At 39.2% G+C, this 17,030-nt stretch overlaps 1 protein-coding gene across 1 annotated transcript in view; it reads right to left on the bottom strand.

Moving 5' to 3' along the window:
• The window catches only part of ITGAM (integrin subunit alpha M), a 44,423-nt gene that overhangs the window by 13,419 nt on the left and 13,974 nt on the right, over nucleotides 1-17,030 (bottom strand). The window contains exons 11-14 of the mRNA XM_069570684.1: nucleotides 10,358-10,487; nucleotides 9,692-9,834; nucleotides 2,480-2,620; nucleotides 2,178-2,387 (exon numbers count right to left, since the gene is read on the bottom strand). Of these exons, the coding sequence (XP_069426785.1) occupies nucleotides 2,178-2,387; nucleotides 2,480-2,620; nucleotides 9,692-9,834; nucleotides 10,358-10,487 (624 nt within the window). The remainder of the gene's footprint in view (nucleotides 1-2,177; nucleotides 2,388-2,479; nucleotides 2,621-9,691; nucleotides 9,835-10,357; nucleotides 10,488-17,030) is intronic.

Below are 17,030 nucleotides of genomic sequence, written 5' to 3'. Positions count from 1 at the left end.
AGAGAATAACCCCTGCTGGCCACAACTAGAGAAAAACTGGAAAAGCAATGAATATTCAGTGCAGCCATAAATAAATAAGTAAAATTATTTTTTTAAAGGAGTGTGTGAAAAATACTAGGGCTGACATAGCATAATAGTCCATCCACTAGAATGGGCAAAATTGATTTATGGTTGAAAATAATTGGAACAGTAGCTTCCTCTAGGATGGAGTGGGGTCAAAAATTGACTGGGAGGGAACAGGTGGGAACTTTCTAAAGTGATGATGTTCAGTACAGTAAATGAAATTGCTCAGTTGGGTCTGACTCTTTGTAACCCCATGGACTGTAGCCTGCCAGGCTTCTCTGTCCATGGAATTTTACAGGCATGTACCTTCATAGAATTATTGGGGGTTGTTTGTTTGGTTTTTGTTTGTCTGGTCATACCACACAGCTTTCAGGGTCTTAGTTCCCCAATCAGGGATTGAACCCAGGCCATGGCAGTGAGAGCACTGAGTCATAACCTCTGGACGGCCAGAGAATTCCCAGGATTGTGGGTTATATTTTTCAAAATTCATCGACTGGCCAAAGATCTGTGCATTTCCTGTCTATACATTTTATCTTAAAATAACGGTAAGCAAATATTAAATTCTAGTTAATGATATACATGGTGAGGCATTTAGGGGTGAAATTGGACTGGTGTTGCAAATTACTTTGAAATGCATTTTAAAATGTGTTGAACTGATGAACAGGTAGAAAAGGATGACTACAAGGATGGAGATATGAAAAAGTAAATTTAGTAAAATATTCATAGTAGATTTTAGCTTATAAATACATGGATGTTCACTGTACATTGAAATTTTTCTTAATAAAATGGACAAATTTTACTGATGCCTGGGGCTCTGTCCATACATGCTTCAGTCATGTCTGACTCTTTGCCACCCTATGGACTGTAGCCCACCAGGCCCTTACATCCATGGGATATTCCAGGTAAGAATACTGGAGTGGGTTGCCATGCCCTCCTGCAAGAGACCTTCCCGACCCAGGGATCAAACCCATGTCTCCTGCATTGGCAGATGTGTTCTTTACTGCTGGAGCCACCTGGGAAGCCCCTGGAGCCCTGACCTCAGATCAATTAACTCAGAACCCTTACTAGCAGGGCCTATGCACCAATTTTTTAAGGACTTCAGGTGATGTTAGTGGGGTTGAACCTTGTGAGGGATTTGGCAGGAGTGATGAAGAAACAGAGAAAGGACATAAGAAAAATTTGGGGGGGGGGGAAATGCTGGAAAAAAGTCAGAGACCAGAAGACTGGATGGCCTCAGTGGGCTGTAAGGGAGAAAGCCAGACTGTGGGGGTCCCTTTAGACAGTGGGCTTCATCTGGCAGGAAAGAGGAAGCCTCTTCAGGAGGAAACCAGTTGTGGCAATCAACATTTCAAGTGACCAGCCATCAGGATCAGCTACACAATTTGCAGGACTCCATGGGGGGGAAACAATGTAGGATTCCTTATTCGAAAGTTGTTAAGAATTTCAAGATGGCCGGAGCAGAGCATTAATCTAAGCATAGCACCCTCCTGAGAGAGGAGCCCTGAGTGACTACACAGGTCACACACCCGTGAAGCATGCAGTCTTGGTAGAATGACCAACCACAGGGCTTCCTGTGTTGTGAGATTTTCACTGCTAAAATCAGGAGGTTAGTTAGTTACTGTTAGTTGCTCAGTCGTGTCTGACTCTTTGCAACCCCATGGACTGTAGCCCACCAGGCTCCTCTGTCCATGGAATTCCCCAAGCAAGAATACTGGAGTGGGTTGCCATTTCCTCCTCCAGGGGATCTTCACAAGCTGGGTCTCCTGCATTGCAGACAAATTATTTACCTTTTGAGCCAACAGGGAAGCCCCAAACCAGGACAGATGTGGGGCAAACCAGGTCTGTTGGTCACCCTATGACGACTGAGATTCAGAGAAGAATGTCCGCATCCTAACACTTCCGGCTCACCATTCATTACCTCTGAGCCTTCATCTTCCCTCCTGTAGAGTGGCAGCAGTGATGCTGGCCCTGTGCACCTCCTCCAGCTGTGGTCAGAATGAATCTTTTTGTGAAATGTGTATTATTTTTGAAGGTTCTGCAAAGGGCTTGTGGGAGAACTGACCTGGCAGCTGAGGGAATGTTGGTTTGGAAAGGGACAGATGATCCGGCCTCACCTGGCTGTGGGAGGGGCTGATGCCCAGTTCTGAGGTTCCGTGGAACAGGTAGACAGCACCCCGGTTCTCCTGCTCTCCCGGGGCCCCAACGGCCACATCCGCCAGCCTGTCCCCATTCACATCCCCCAGCGCGGTCAGGGCTGCCCCAAAGCGGCCCCAGGGGTGGCCCGGCTCCCCTTGCAGGACAGCATCACACTTCCACTTAGCTCTCTGCAGAACAAAAATAGTGTCAGGTCCTACCCCAGGCAACCCTTCCATCCCACAGCCAGACCCCACCAAGCCCGGGTCTCATCACTACTCACCCCCCGGGGAAAGGGGCACACGGACACCTGGCCCCCTCCCATCTGCTCATAAAAATGGGGGGCCCCGATGAGGACCAGGTCGGGGCTGCCATCTCTGTTGACATCCACGGAGCAGAGGGAGGCCCCAAAGTAGGAGCCAATCTGAAAAAGATAAGGCCAAGATCACATACCTCTTCCCACCTAAAACAGGGCATGAGGGTTTTCTCCCTGTGACGTAAAATCACACCTGCTGAGGAAGGCCCTTTGGAGTGGATGAGATCCTCTCCCTGTTTCATGGTCAATCCTTGTTTCAATGTACTGCCAGCTGAAGAGACTGTTATAGAGTTGATGGGTGGTGGTGAGGATTCACCCCAAACCATGTTCCAGGGAGATGATTAAGGTAGCAAAGAAGCTGGATATGAAAATACAGACAGGGGCTTCCCTGGTAGTCCAGTAGTTAAGAATCCACCTTCCAATGAAGAGAAAGCAGGTTCCATCCCTGGCTGGGGAACCAAGGTCCCACACGCTGTGGGACAACTAAGCCTGAGTACCATAACTACTGAGGCTGCACACCACAACTAGAGAGAAGCCTGCACCTGCGACCAAGAGTCCTCGAGCTGCTATGAAATATTCCATGCACTGCAAATAAGCCCTGGAGCAGCCAAAAATAAAATAAAATTGTTTTAATTAAAAAAAAGAAAATATGGAGAGAAAAGCCTGGAAGACCACATGGGATATCCTTTCAATACGTTGGAAGTCTTTAGGGGGTAAATCAAAGTTGGCAGTCTGGCTAATAGGGAATCAACTGGCTTGGATTAAAAATAACTATTGTTACAGGAATTCTTTTTGCATGATATTGAGAAATAATGTTTACATTTTAAAAGAGTTTTAAAATATGTTAAAAAAATATCAAGATATGTTCTCTGTAAATGGGTAGACTTCATCCATAGAAATCACCTGTTTAGTCATTCATTCAACAAACAAAGGGTTGCTCTTTGCTAAGTGTGAGGCTGGGTGGTGGAGACGGTGCCTTCAAGGCTTTTAGTTCAGGAGGTTGGAAGGGAGAACAGTACCAGATAAAAGGGAGATGTATATGGAAATTTCTAATTTGTGGGGCAAGTTCAAGGAAGGAAAAGTGCAGATGGCATCAAGACAGTGACTCACTACTGTCTGATTTCTGCCCCACACACCTCTGAGGGCAGCCTCCTGATAGCCCGTGTATGTGCATGCCAGGTCCCTTCAATTGTGTCCAACTCTTTGAGACCCTATGGATTGCAGCTCGCCACGCTCCTCTCTCCATGCAGAGAAGACTCTTGCCTGGATCCCCCAGGAGATCTTAATAGATTCTTGCCTGGATTTCTCAGGCAAGAATACTGGAGTGGGTTGCCATGCCCTCCTCCAGGGGATCTTCTCCACTCAGGGATCGAACCCATGTCTCCTGTGTTTCTTGCACTGCAGGAGGATTCTTTACTTCTGAGCCATCAGGGAAGCCCCACCACCAAGCCCCCGCCCGCTCCCCCATAGTTCAATAAAGGCATTTAAGCTTCATCATAAAGGCAATAGGATTTTTTTTTTTTTTTGCTTTTAGGTCAAGTTTATTGGGTATAATTTCCACATAATAAAATTCAACCTTTTTACTACAGTTGTATGAGTTTTGACAAACACATAAATTCATGTAATTACCACGATGGTCAAGATTCAGGACAGTTTCCTCACCCCCAAAATATTCCCTTTTGCCGTAATCAACCTCTTTCCTCAGTCATCAGCCCCTGGCAACCACTGATCTGTTTTCTGTCCCTATAGTTTTGCCTTTTCCAGAATGTTATATAAAGGGAATTATACAGTAGGTAGCTTTTCAGATCTGGCTTCTTTCAACTAGAGTAAGCATTTGGGATTCATCCATATTGTTGTATGTATCATTAATTTGTTCTGATTTATTTCTGACCAGTATTCCATTGTACAGACATACCACAGTTTGTTTATCCATTCCCCAGTTGAGGGATATTCGGGTTGATTCCAATTTGGGGCATTTATGAATAAAGCCACTAGAAACATTTATATATAGGTTTTCATGTGAATGTCTATTTTTATTTCTCCTGGATAAATACCTAAGAGTGTTATGGCAACTGTATACTGAACTTTATAAGATACTGATGAACTTTTCCAAAGTAGTCATTCTTCCAATGCCATTTTTCCATTCTGACAGCAATGTATGAGTGTTTTAGTTGCCACACATCCTTGCCAGTACTTGATATTGCAAGTTTATTTCTTTTTTATGGTAATCATACTAATAGGTGTGCAGTTGTATCTCACTATGATTTTAATTTGCATTTCTGTGATGATTTAATGATATGGGACATTTTTTCATGTGCTTATTTGCCATTCACATATCTTCTTTGGTTAAGTGTCTGTTCAAATATTCTGCTCATTTTTTAACTGAATTATTTGACTTCTTGTTGTTGAGTTTTGAGAATCCTTTATGTATTCTGGATATGTCTTTTGTCAGATATGTAATTTTATTTCAAATATGTCATTTTTAAAAAGGAAAGAAAATTTGCAAATATTTTCTTCTAGTCTGTAGCTTCTCTGTTCATTCTCTTAATAAACAGAGCAAAACTTTTCTTAGTTATCCTTTTTTTTTCTTTATGGGCCATGTTTTCAGTGTTATATCTAAGAATTCTTCGACTAATACAAGGTCACAAAAATTTTCTCCTAATGTTTTCTTTCACAAGTATAATAGTTTTAGATTTTACACTTAGCTCTATAATCTATTTTGAACTAATCTTAACATGGATCAGTTGACAAGATATATGTAGAAGGTTTTGTTTTCTTACTATGGGTGTTCAATTGTTTCAGCACCATTGAACTCTCCATTGAATTATCTTTGTGTCTTTATTGACAAGCAACTGACTATATATGTATCAGTTTACTTGAGGCCTATTCTGTTTCTCTGATATTCCTGCCACACTGTTCTGCTTGCTGCAACTTTTACAGGAAGTCTTAAAATTCAGGTAGTCTATGAATCTTCCGCTAAATACCTAATAGTATTTACCTAAGATCTTTTTCAAACCTGTTTTGAATATTTACTTTCTTTGATTTTTTCATATAAATCTTAGAACTAGCTCATTAATTCTACAAATAAATTAGAATTTTGATTGGCATTGTGTTGCATCTATAGATCAACTTGAGAAGTAACATCTTAGCAATATTGAGTCTTCCAATCTATGAACACAGTATATCTTTCCATTTATTTAGGTCTCTGATTTCTCTCATCAGTGTTTTGTACATTTCAGGATAAAGATACTATACACATTTTATTAGATTTATACGTAAGTATTTCATGGTCTGGGCTTCCCAGGTGGTACTAATAGTAAAGAACCCACCTGCCAGTGCAGGAGATTCAGGAGAAACAGGTTCAATCCCTGAGTTGGGAAGATCCCCAGAGAAGGAAATGGCAACCCGCTCCAGTATTCTTGCCTGGAGAATCCCATGGACAGAGGAGCCTGGCGGGCTACAGTTCATAGGGTCGCAAAGAGTTGGACATGACTGAAGCAACTTAGTGTGCATGCATGCATTTCATGGTCTTTGGTGCTACTGTAAATGATGCTTTTTTTTTTTTAATTTAAATTTCCAAATATTCGTTGCAGGCCTAGAAATACAACTGATTTTTACATGTTGATCTTGTATCCTGAGAAATTACTGAAATAACTTATTAGTTACATAATTTTTTTTAATAGATTCTTTGGGACTTCCCAGGCAAACAGCCATGTCCTTGGTAAATAGAGACAGCTTTATTTTTTCCTTTCCATTCTGCATGCTCTTTTTTCTTTTCTTTTTTTTGCCTTATTGCACTGCTATGTCTTCCAGTATGATATCGAATAGGAGTGGTGAAAGTGGATATTCTTGCCTTGTTTCCAATTAGGAAAAATATTCTCTTTTACTTTTAAATATGATGCTAGTTGTAGGTTGCTGTTGTTGTTGTTTTAAATGTTCTTTCTCAGGTTGAGGAAGTTCCTTTTAATTCCTAATTTGCTGGTAACATCACGAAAGCATGTATTTTGTCAAATTCTTTTCCATATCTGTTAAGATTATTACTTTTTTCTTCTCTAGTCTGTTGTTATGGTGAATTACATTGATTTTTTTTCCCCCAGAATGGCTCTTTTAAATTGAGATAAAATTTACATTACAAAATTAATCATTTTAAAGTATAAAATTTAGTGGGTTCTAGTATATTCACAATGTTATGTAACCATCGCCACCAATTCCAAAACATTTGCACCACCCTAGGAAGAAGCCCTATGTCTGTTAAAAGTCACTCCCAATCTTCCCCCTCCCTTTATATCCAGGCAAACACTAATCTACTTTCTGGCTCAATGACTTTGTCTACTCTGGACATTTCAGGTGAATTAAATCATATAATATGTGGTCTTTTGTGGCTGGCTTTTTAAATTTAGCAAAAAGTTTTCAATGTTTATCCATGTTGTAGCATGTATCAACACTTCGTACTTTTTATGGCTAAATAGTATTCCACTATATGATCTACCCCATTTTGTTTATCTATTCATAAGTTGGTGAACATCTAGTTTCCTTCCACATTTTAACTATTATGAATAATGCTGCTGTGAACATTCATGTATAAGCTTTAGTTGGAACAACTGTTTTCATTCTGGGAAAGGGTATACACTTAGGAGCAAAATTTCTGAGTCATATTGTAAATCTAGGGGCTTCCCCAGTGGCTCAGTGGAAAAGAATCCACCTGCCAATGCAGGAGAGACAGATTCAATCCCTGTGTTGAGAAGAACCCCTGAAGGAGATGGTAACCCACTCCAGTATTCTTGCCTGGGAAATCCCATGGACAGAGAAACCTGGCAGGCTACAGTCCATGGGGGGTCACAAAAGAGTCAGGCATGACTGAGCAACTAAATGACTAAACAACAACAATGGTAAATCTATAGTGAACTTAAACTGCCAAACTGTGTCCCATCAGTTCAGTTCAGTTCAGTTCAGTCGCTCAGTCGTGTCCTACTCTTTGCGACCCCATGAATCGCAGCACGCCAGGCCTCCCTGTCCATCACCAACTTCCAGAGTTCACTCAGACTCACATCCATCGAGTCAGTGATGCCATCCAGCCATCTCATCCTCTGTCGTCCCCTTCTTCTCCTGCCCCCAATCCCTCCCAGCATCAGAGTCTTTTCCAATGAGTCAACCGTTCACATGAGGTGGCCAAAGTACTGGAGTTTCAGCTTTAGCATCATTCCTTCCAAAGAAATCCCAGGGTTGATCTCCTTCAGAATGGACTGGTTGGGTCTCCTTGCAGTCCAAGGGACTCTCAAGAGTCTTCTCCAACACCACAGTTCAAAAGCATCAATTCTTTGGGGCTCAGCCTTCTTCACAGTCCATAGGAGCTGTATTATTTTACAGTCCCAGCAGCAAAGTATGAAGGTTTCAATTTCTCCACATTCTGACCAACATATGTTAGTTTTCATGTTTTTTTTTTCTTTTTAAATAGCCTTTCTACTACTATTTCTACTGTGGTTTTTGACTTACATTTCCCTAACGACTAGTAATGTCAAACATCTTTTCATGTTCTTATTGGCCATTTGTATATCTTATCTGAATAAAAATCTATCTGAATCCTTTGCCCATTTTTAAATGAGGTTGTCCTTTTATTGTTAAATTGTAAAAGTTCTTTATATATTCTAAATACCAGATCTTTATCAGATATATGACTTGGAAATAGTTTCTCGCACTCTTTTCATTTTCTTTACAGTGTAATTTGATGCTCAAAGGTTTTTAATTTAATGAAGTCCAGCTTACCTATTTTATATTTGCTTGTGTTTATGGTGGAATGTTCAAACACTCATTGCCAAATCTAAGGTTACAGAAATTCACCTAAGAATCCCTCTAAGAGGTTTACAGGTTTTATTCTTACATTTAGGTTTTTGATCCTTTTTAAATTAATTTTTGTATATTGTGAAGTAAGGATCCAAATTTATCCATTTGAATGTGGATATCCAGTTAACCCAACATTTTTTTTGAAAATCTTTTTTTCTTTAGTGAATGAACTTGACACCTTTATTGAAAAGCAACTGGTCGTAGTTATATGGGCTTATTTCTGGACTCTCAGTTCTATTCCATTGATCTATATAGGTCTGTCCTTAGCTGTACCATCCTGTCTTGATTACTGTAACTTTAAAGTAAGCCCCAAATCAGAAACTTTGACTCCTCCAAAACTTAATTCTTCTTTTTCAAGATTATTTTGGCTACTATGGGTCTCTTGCATTTTCATATGAACTTTAGAATCAGTTGGCCCATTTCTGCAACATTGTTGAACAAGCCCTATATTCCTAGGATAAACCACACTTGGTCATGATGTATTATTCTTTTTATAGATTGCTGAATTCAAGTTGCTAACACTTTCTTAAAAACAGTTTTTGCAGGGGTGATATTCAAAATATTGAATTCCTAGGACTGCTCAGGCAGCAACCACAGGCTTAGCTGAAGTACATCCTAGAAGTCTTCTGAGTCAGGTCGTATCTGGTGTCATAGTTGCTAGATTATGGCGAAGTTCAAAGAGTACTGGGTGAGGGGACCAGAGTGCATGGTGGGGGTAGGGAGAGAGAAGGGGAAGGATGTCTCAACAAAGCAGCTATTTATTGACAGATATAGAATTATTTCAATATTTTAATAACTAATATGGTTTACTTGTTAGAAAAAGTGAAAGTGTTAATCACTCAGTCATGTCCCGCTCTTTCCGACCCCAAGGATCGAACTCAGGTCTCCCACATTGCAGGCAGATTCTTTACCGTCTGAGCCATGAGGGAAGCTCATCCTGGCTATGGACTGGTCAAATGCCAGTTTTGTGTACAGATAGACTCGTAGAGAGCTCTGGACAGGTCAAGTGTTGGTATTTACTATTATCAGAAAAGTGAGGACACAATATACTCAAATGCAAGTTTGTCCCAAAGTTGGTCCCCCTGCTCTCTAGCTTAAAGTCCTCTGAAATCTGCTTTACAAAACTCTGCCACACCTTATCTGTATGACTGAATCCCTTTGCTGTTCACCTGAAACTATAAAATATTGATAATCAGCTCTATTCCAATACAAAATACAAAGTTTAATAAAAAAAAAAAAACTCTGCCCCATTGGCACCTGGTGATGCCCATCCTGGAAGCCTTTAGTCCCCAGGGTACTTCTGTTGGTACATCCGTGCCCCACACACTCGGCACTCACCTGGCTTCCCTTGATTTCAGCGTTTTTCTCCCAAACACCTGCATTCTGTCTGAATATCACCACCAGGCCAATGTGCTGATATCGAGGTGCTCCCAGAAACAAGTTTTGCACCCAGTTCCGCGAGGTGACTTCGACAGCATAACCTGAAGATGATGAATTAAGAGGAGAAGGTGCTTTCCGTTAGAGAATCTGCCCCCACCAACAGGACTGTCCCGTGAGTAGGGGCAACCGTGAGTGGTTGTGAGACTGGGGTAATTGAACCCGGCACTCTATTCCTCTTCATTTGTTGTTGTTGGTAGTGGTATTATTGTTTAGTCACTAAGTAATATCCAACTGTTTTTGACTCCATGAACTGTAGCCCGCCAGGCTCCTCTGCCCAAGGGATTCTCCAAGCAAGAATACTGGAGTGGGTTGCCATTTCCTTCTCCAGGGGATCTTCCCAACCCAGGGATTGGACCCAAGTCTCCTGCATTGGCAGACAGATTCTTTACCTCTGAGTCACCAGGGAAGCCCATTCCTCTTCATTAGCATAATTAAAATGAAGTTTTGATATTTCTGTCTTTAAAGCTATCCCAAGAGCCTGTGAAAGATCCAAGGACATCTACACTGGTTGAATTATGCCATATCCTGACCTCTTCTTAGAGTAACTCTGCCTTCTCTACTTACCCAAGTAAGCATCATTCATGTCTGAATCTATCCTGCTTGTATTGATGAAGGTGATTTTATCCTTTGATGTATGCAGAAAGGCTCCACCAGCCCAGTCAAAGCTCCCCACAGCACCCAGCAAAGGACCATCCTGGGAAAGAAGGTAGAATAAGATTAAGATATCTAGAGCTTCAGTGCCATCAAAATCCCAATGGCATTTTTCACAGAAATAGAACAAACAATCCTAAAATTGGTATGGAATCACAAAAGATCCCAAATAACCAAAGCATTTTGAGAAAAAGAACAAGTTAGAGGCATCACACCTCCTGGATTCAAACTATATTGCAAAGCTATAGTAATCAAAACAGTATGATACTGTCATAAAAATAGACACATAAGTCAATGGAACAGAATAGAGAGCTGTTTATATATGAATGTATATAAACCCATACATATGTTCTTATGTACTGTGGGCTTCCCTGACAGCTCAGTGGTAAAGAGTCTGCCTGCAATGCAGGAGACGTGGGTTCAATCCCTGAGTTGGGAAGATCCTCTCAAGAAGGAAATGGCAATCCACTCCAGTATTCTTTTCTGGGAAATCTCATGGACAGAGGAGCCTGGTAGGCTAAAGTCCATGGGGTCAAAGAAGAGTAGGACATGACTTAGTGAATTTACAACAAAGGAGAGAATAATATACAGAGGTGAAAGGATAGTCTCTTCAATAAATGGTTTTGGGAAAATTAGACAGCCGCATGCAAAAGAATGAACCTGGACCACTATTTTACACTATTCATAAAGATAAATTCAGAATGGATAAAAGACTTGAACATAAGGTCAGAAACCATAAAACGCCAAGAAGAAAACATAGGTAGTAATCTCCTTGACATCAGTCTTGGCGATGATTGTTTGAACTTAACACCAAAAACAAAATAAGCAGTGAGACTACATTAACTAAAAGCTTCTGCATAGCAAAGGAAACCAACAAAAAAATTAAAAGGTAACCTATAGAGCAGGAGAAAATATTTTCAAATAATATATCATATATCCATATTTGGGTTAATACCCAAAATATATAAAGAACTCATACAACTCAAAAATTGGTTTTAAAACCTGACTTTAAAATGGGCATTTACTTTATTGTTTTGGGTTCGGGTTTATACGCCCTTTTTGTGTTTCCTGTCTAGAGAATATCCTTTAGTATTTGTTGGAGAGCTGGTTTGGTGGTGCTGAATTCTCTCAGCTTTTGCTTGTCTGGAAAGCTTTTGATTTCTCCTTCATATTTGAATGAGATCCTTGCTAGGAACAGTAATCTGGGCTGTAGGTTATTTTCTTTCATCACTTTAAGTATGTCTTGCCATTCCCTCCTGGCCTGAAGAGTTTCTATTGAAAGATCTGCAGTTATCCTTATGGGAATCCCCTTGTGTGTTATTTGTTGTTTTTCCCTTGCTGCTTTTAATATTTGTTCTTTGTGTTTGGTCTTTGTTAATTTGATTAATACATGTCTTGGGGTGTTTCACCTTGGGTTTATCCTGTTTGGAACTCTCTGGTTTTCTTGGACTTGGGTGATTATTTCCTTCCCCATTTTAGGGAAGTTTTCAACTATTATCTCCTCAAGAATTTTCTCATGGTCTTTCTTTTTGTCTTCTTCTTCTGGGACTCCTATAATTTGAATGTTGGAGCATTTCATATTGTCCTGGAGGTCTCTGAGGTTGTCCTCATTTCTTTTAATTCGTTTTTCTTTTTTCCTCTCTGATTCATTTATTTCTACCATTCTATCTTCTATTTCACTAATCCTATCTTCTGCCTCCGTTATTCTACTATTTGTTGCCTCCAGAGTGTTTCTGATCTCATTTATTGCATTATTCAATATATATTGACTCTTTTTTATTTCTTCCAGGTCCTTGTTAAACCTTTCTTGCACCTTCTCAATCCTTGTCTCCAGGCTATTTATCTGTGATTCCATTTTGATTTCAAGATTTTGGATCATTTTCACTATCAATATTTGGAATTCTGTCTCTGGTAGATTCCCTATCTCCTCCTCTTTGGTTTGGTTTGGTAGGCATTTCTCCTGTTCCTTTACCTGCTGGGTATTCCTCTGTCTCTTCATCTTGGTTATATTGCTGCATTTGGGGTGGCCTTTCTATATTCTGGGAATTTGTGGAGTTCTCTTTATTATGGAGTTTCCTCGCTGTGCGTAAATGGCAACTGGATCCCACTTATCAATAATTACCTTAAACATAAATGGGTTGAATGCCCCAACCAAAAGGCAAAGACTGGCTGAATGGATACAAAAAAAAGATCCCTATATATGCTGCCTACAAGAGACCCACCTCAAAACAACGGACACATACAGACTGAAAGTGAAGGGCTGGAAAAAGATATTCCATGCAAACAGAGACCAAAAGAAAGCAGGAGTAGCAATACTCATCTCCAATAAAATAGACTTTAAAACAAAGGCTGTGAAAAGAGACAAAGAAGGCCACTACATAATGATCAAAGGATCAATCCAAGAAGAAGATATAACAATTATAAATATATATGCACCCAACATAGGAGCACCGTAATATGTAAGACAAATGCTAACAAGCGTGAAAGGGGAAATTAACAATAACACAATAATAGTGGGAGACTTTAATACCCCACTCACACCCATGGACAGATCAACTAAACAGAAAATTAACAAAGAAACGCAAACTTTAAATGATACAATAGACCAGTTAGGCCTAACTGATATCTATAGGACATTTCACCCCAAAACAATGAATTTCACCTTTTTCTCAAGTGCTCATGGAACCTTTTCCAACATGGAACCTTTTCCAGGATAGATCACATCCTGGGCCATAAATCTAACCTTGATAAATTCAAAAAAAATCGAAATCATTCCAAGCATCTTTTCTGACCATAATGCACTAAGATTAGATCTCAATTACAGGGAAAAAAAACTATTAAAAATCCCAACATATGGAGGCTGAACAACACGCTTCTGAATAACCAACAAATCACAGAAGAAATAAAAAAAGAAATCAAATTATGCATAGAAATGAATGAAAATGAAAGCGCAACAACCCAAAACCTGTGGGACACTATAAAAGCAGTGCTTAGAGGAAAGTTCATAGCAATACAGGCATACCTCAAGAAACAAGAAAAAAGTCAAATAAATAACCTAACTCTACACCTAAAGCAACTAGAAAAGGAAGAAATGGAGAACCTCAGAGTTAGTAGAAGGAAAGAAATCTTAAAAATTAGGGCAGAAATAAATGCAAAAGAAACAAAAGAGACCATAGCAAAAATCAACAAAGCCAAAAGCTGGTTCTTTGAAAGGATAAATAAAATTGACAAACCATTAGCCAAACTCATCAAGAAACAAAGGGAGAAGAATAAAATCAATAAAATTAGAAATGAAAATGGAGAGATCACAACAGACAACACAGAAATACAAAGGATCATAAGAGACTACTATCAGCAATTATATGCCAATAAAATGGACAATATGGAAGAAATGGACAAATTCTTAGAAAAGTACAACTTTCCAAAACTGAACCAAAACTGAAGAAATAGAAAATCCTAACAGACCCATCACAAGCACAGAAATTGAAACTGTAATCAGAAATCTTCCAGCAAACAAAAGCCCAGGTCCAGACGGCTTCACAGCTGAATTCTACCAAAAATTTCAAGAAGAGCTAACACCTATCCTACTGAAACTCTTCCAGAAAATTGCAGAGGAAGGTAAACTTCCAAACTCATTCTATGAGGCCATCATCACCCTAATACCAACACCTGACAAAGACACCACAAAAAAAAGAAAACTACAGGCCAATATCACTGATGAACATAGATGCAAAAATTTTCAGCAAAATTCTAGCAATCAGAATCCAACAACACATTAAAAAGATCATACACCATGACCAAGTGGGCTTTATCCCAGGGATGCAAGGATTCTTCAATATCCACAAATCAAACAATGTAATTCACCACATTAACAAATTGAAAAATAAAAGCCATATGATTATCTCAATAGATGCAGAGAAGGCCTTGGACAAAATTCAACATCCATTTATGATAAAAACTCTTCAGAAAGCAGGAATAGAAGGAACATACCTCAACATAATAAAAGCTATATATGACAAACCCACAGCAAACATTATCCTTAATGGTGAAAAATTGAAAGCATTTCCCCTGAAGTCAGGAAGAAGACAAGGGTGCCCACTTTCACTGCTACTATTCACCATAGTTCTGGAAGTTTTGGCCATAGCAATCAGAGCAGAAAAAGAAATAAAAGGAATCCAAATTGGAAAAGAAGTAAAACTCTCACTGTTTGCAGATGATATGATCCTCTACATAGAAAATCCTAAAGACTCCACCAGAAAATTACTAGAGCTAATCAATGAATATAGTAAAGTTGCAGGATATAAAATCAACACTCAGAAATCCCTTGCGCTCCTATACACCAATAATGAGAAAGTAGAAAAAGAAATTAAGGAAAAAATTCCATTTACCATTGCAACGAAAAGAATAAAATACTTAGGAATACACCTACCTAAAGAAACTAAAGACCTATATATCGAAAACTATAAAACACTGATGAAAGAAATCAAAGAGGACATTAATAGATGGAGAAATATACCATGTTCATGGATTGGAAGAATCAATATAGTGAAAATGAGTATCCTACCCAAAGCAATCTACAGATTCAATGCAATCCCTATCAAGCTACCAGCGGTATTTTTCACAGAACTAGAACAAATAATTTCAAGGTTTGTATGGAAATACAAAAAACCTCAAATAGCCAAAGCAATCTTTAGAAAGAAGAATAGAACTGGAGGAATCAACTTGCCTGACTTCAGGCTCTACTACAAAGCCACAGTCATCAAGACAGTATGGTACTGGCACAAAGACAGAAATATAGATCAATGGAACAAAATAGAAAGCCCAGAGATAAATCCACACACCTATGGACACCTTATCTTTGACAAAGAAGGCAAGAATATACAATGGAGTAAAGACAATCTCTTTAACAAGTGGTGATGGGAAAACTGGTCAACCACTTGTAAAAGAATGAAACTAGATCACTTTCTAACACCACACACACAAATAAACTCAAAATGGATTAAAGATCTAAATGTAAGACCAGAAACTATAAAATTCCTAGAGGAGAACATAGGCAAAACACTCTCCGACATAAATCACAACAGGATCCTCTATGATCCACCTCCCAGAATACTGGAAATAAAAGCAAAAATTAAAAAATGGGATCTAATTAAAATTAAAAGCTTCTGCACAACAAAGGAAACTATAAGTAAGGTGAAAAGGCAGCCTTCTGAATGGGAGAAAACAATAGCAAATGAAGCAACTGACAACTAATCTCAAAAATATATAAGCAACTTATGCAGCTCAACTCCAGAAAAATAAATGACCAATCAAAAAATGGGCCAAAGAACTAAATAGGCATTTCTCCAAAGAAGACATACGGATGGCTAACAAACACATGAAAAGATGCTCAACATCACTCATTATCAGAGAAATGCAAATCAAGACCACAATGAGATACCATTTCACACCAGTCAGAATGGCTGCGATCCAAAAGTCTACAAGCAATAAATGCTGGAGAGGATGTGGAGAAAAGGGAACCCTCTTACACTGTTGGTGGGAATGCAAACTAGTACAGCCACTATGGAGAACAGTGTGGAGATTCCTTTAAAAATTGCAAATAGAGTTGCCTTATGACCCAGCAATCCACTTCTGGGCATACACACTGAGGAAACCAGAATTGAAAGAGACACATGTACCCCAATGTTCACTGCAGCACTGTTTATAATAGCCAGGACATGGAAACAACCTAGATGTTCATCAGCAGATGAATGGATAAGAAAGCTGTGGTATATATACACAATGGAATATTACTCAGCCATTAAAAAGAATACATTTGAATCAGTTCTAATGAGATGGATGAAACTTGAGCCAATTATACAGAGTGAAGTAAGCCAGAAAGAAAAACACCAATACAGTATAGTGACACATATATACAGAATTTAGAATGATGGTAATGATGACCCTGTATGCAAGACAGCAAAAGAGACACAGATGTATAGAACGGACTTTTGGACTCTGAGGGAGAGGGAGAGGGTGGGATGATTTGGGAGAATGGCATTGAAACATGTATACTATCATGTAAGAAACGAAGTGCCAGTCTATGTTCGATACAGGATGCTTGGGGCTGGTGCATGGGGATGATTCAGAGAGATGATATGGGGTGGGAGGTGGGAGAGGGATTCAGGATTAGGAGCTCGTATACACCCGTGGTGGATTCATGTCAATGTATGGCAAAACCAATACAGTATTGTAAAGTAAAATAAAGTAAAAATAAAATTAAAAAAAAAAAACAAAAAAATAAAAAATAAAAATGGCAGATCTGAAAAGACATTTTTCTGAAGAAGGCATACAGATGGCTAAGACATACATGAAAAAAATGCTCAACATCACTAATCATCAAGGAAATGCAAACCAAAATCACAATGAGCTATCACTTCACACCTGTTGGAATGGCTGTCATCACAAACAGAAGAAATAAGTGTTGCTGAGGATGTGAAGAAAAAGGAAACATCATATACAGTGGAAGAGTAATTGGTACAGCCACTACGGAAAAGAGTAAGGAGTATCCTCAAATTTTTTAATTAAAACTACTGTGATCCCAGCA

Source organism: Ovis canadensis, chromosome 24 (assembly GCF_042477335.2).
Source record: "Ovis canadensis isolate MfBH-ARS-UI-01 breed Bighorn chromosome 24, ARS-UI_OviCan_v2, whole genome shotgun sequence".
NCBI classification, from domain to species: domain Eukaryota; kingdom Metazoa; phylum Chordata; class Mammalia; order Artiodactyla; family Bovidae; genus Ovis; species Ovis canadensis.
This window is presented reverse-complemented; position numbering and strand designations above follow the sequence as displayed.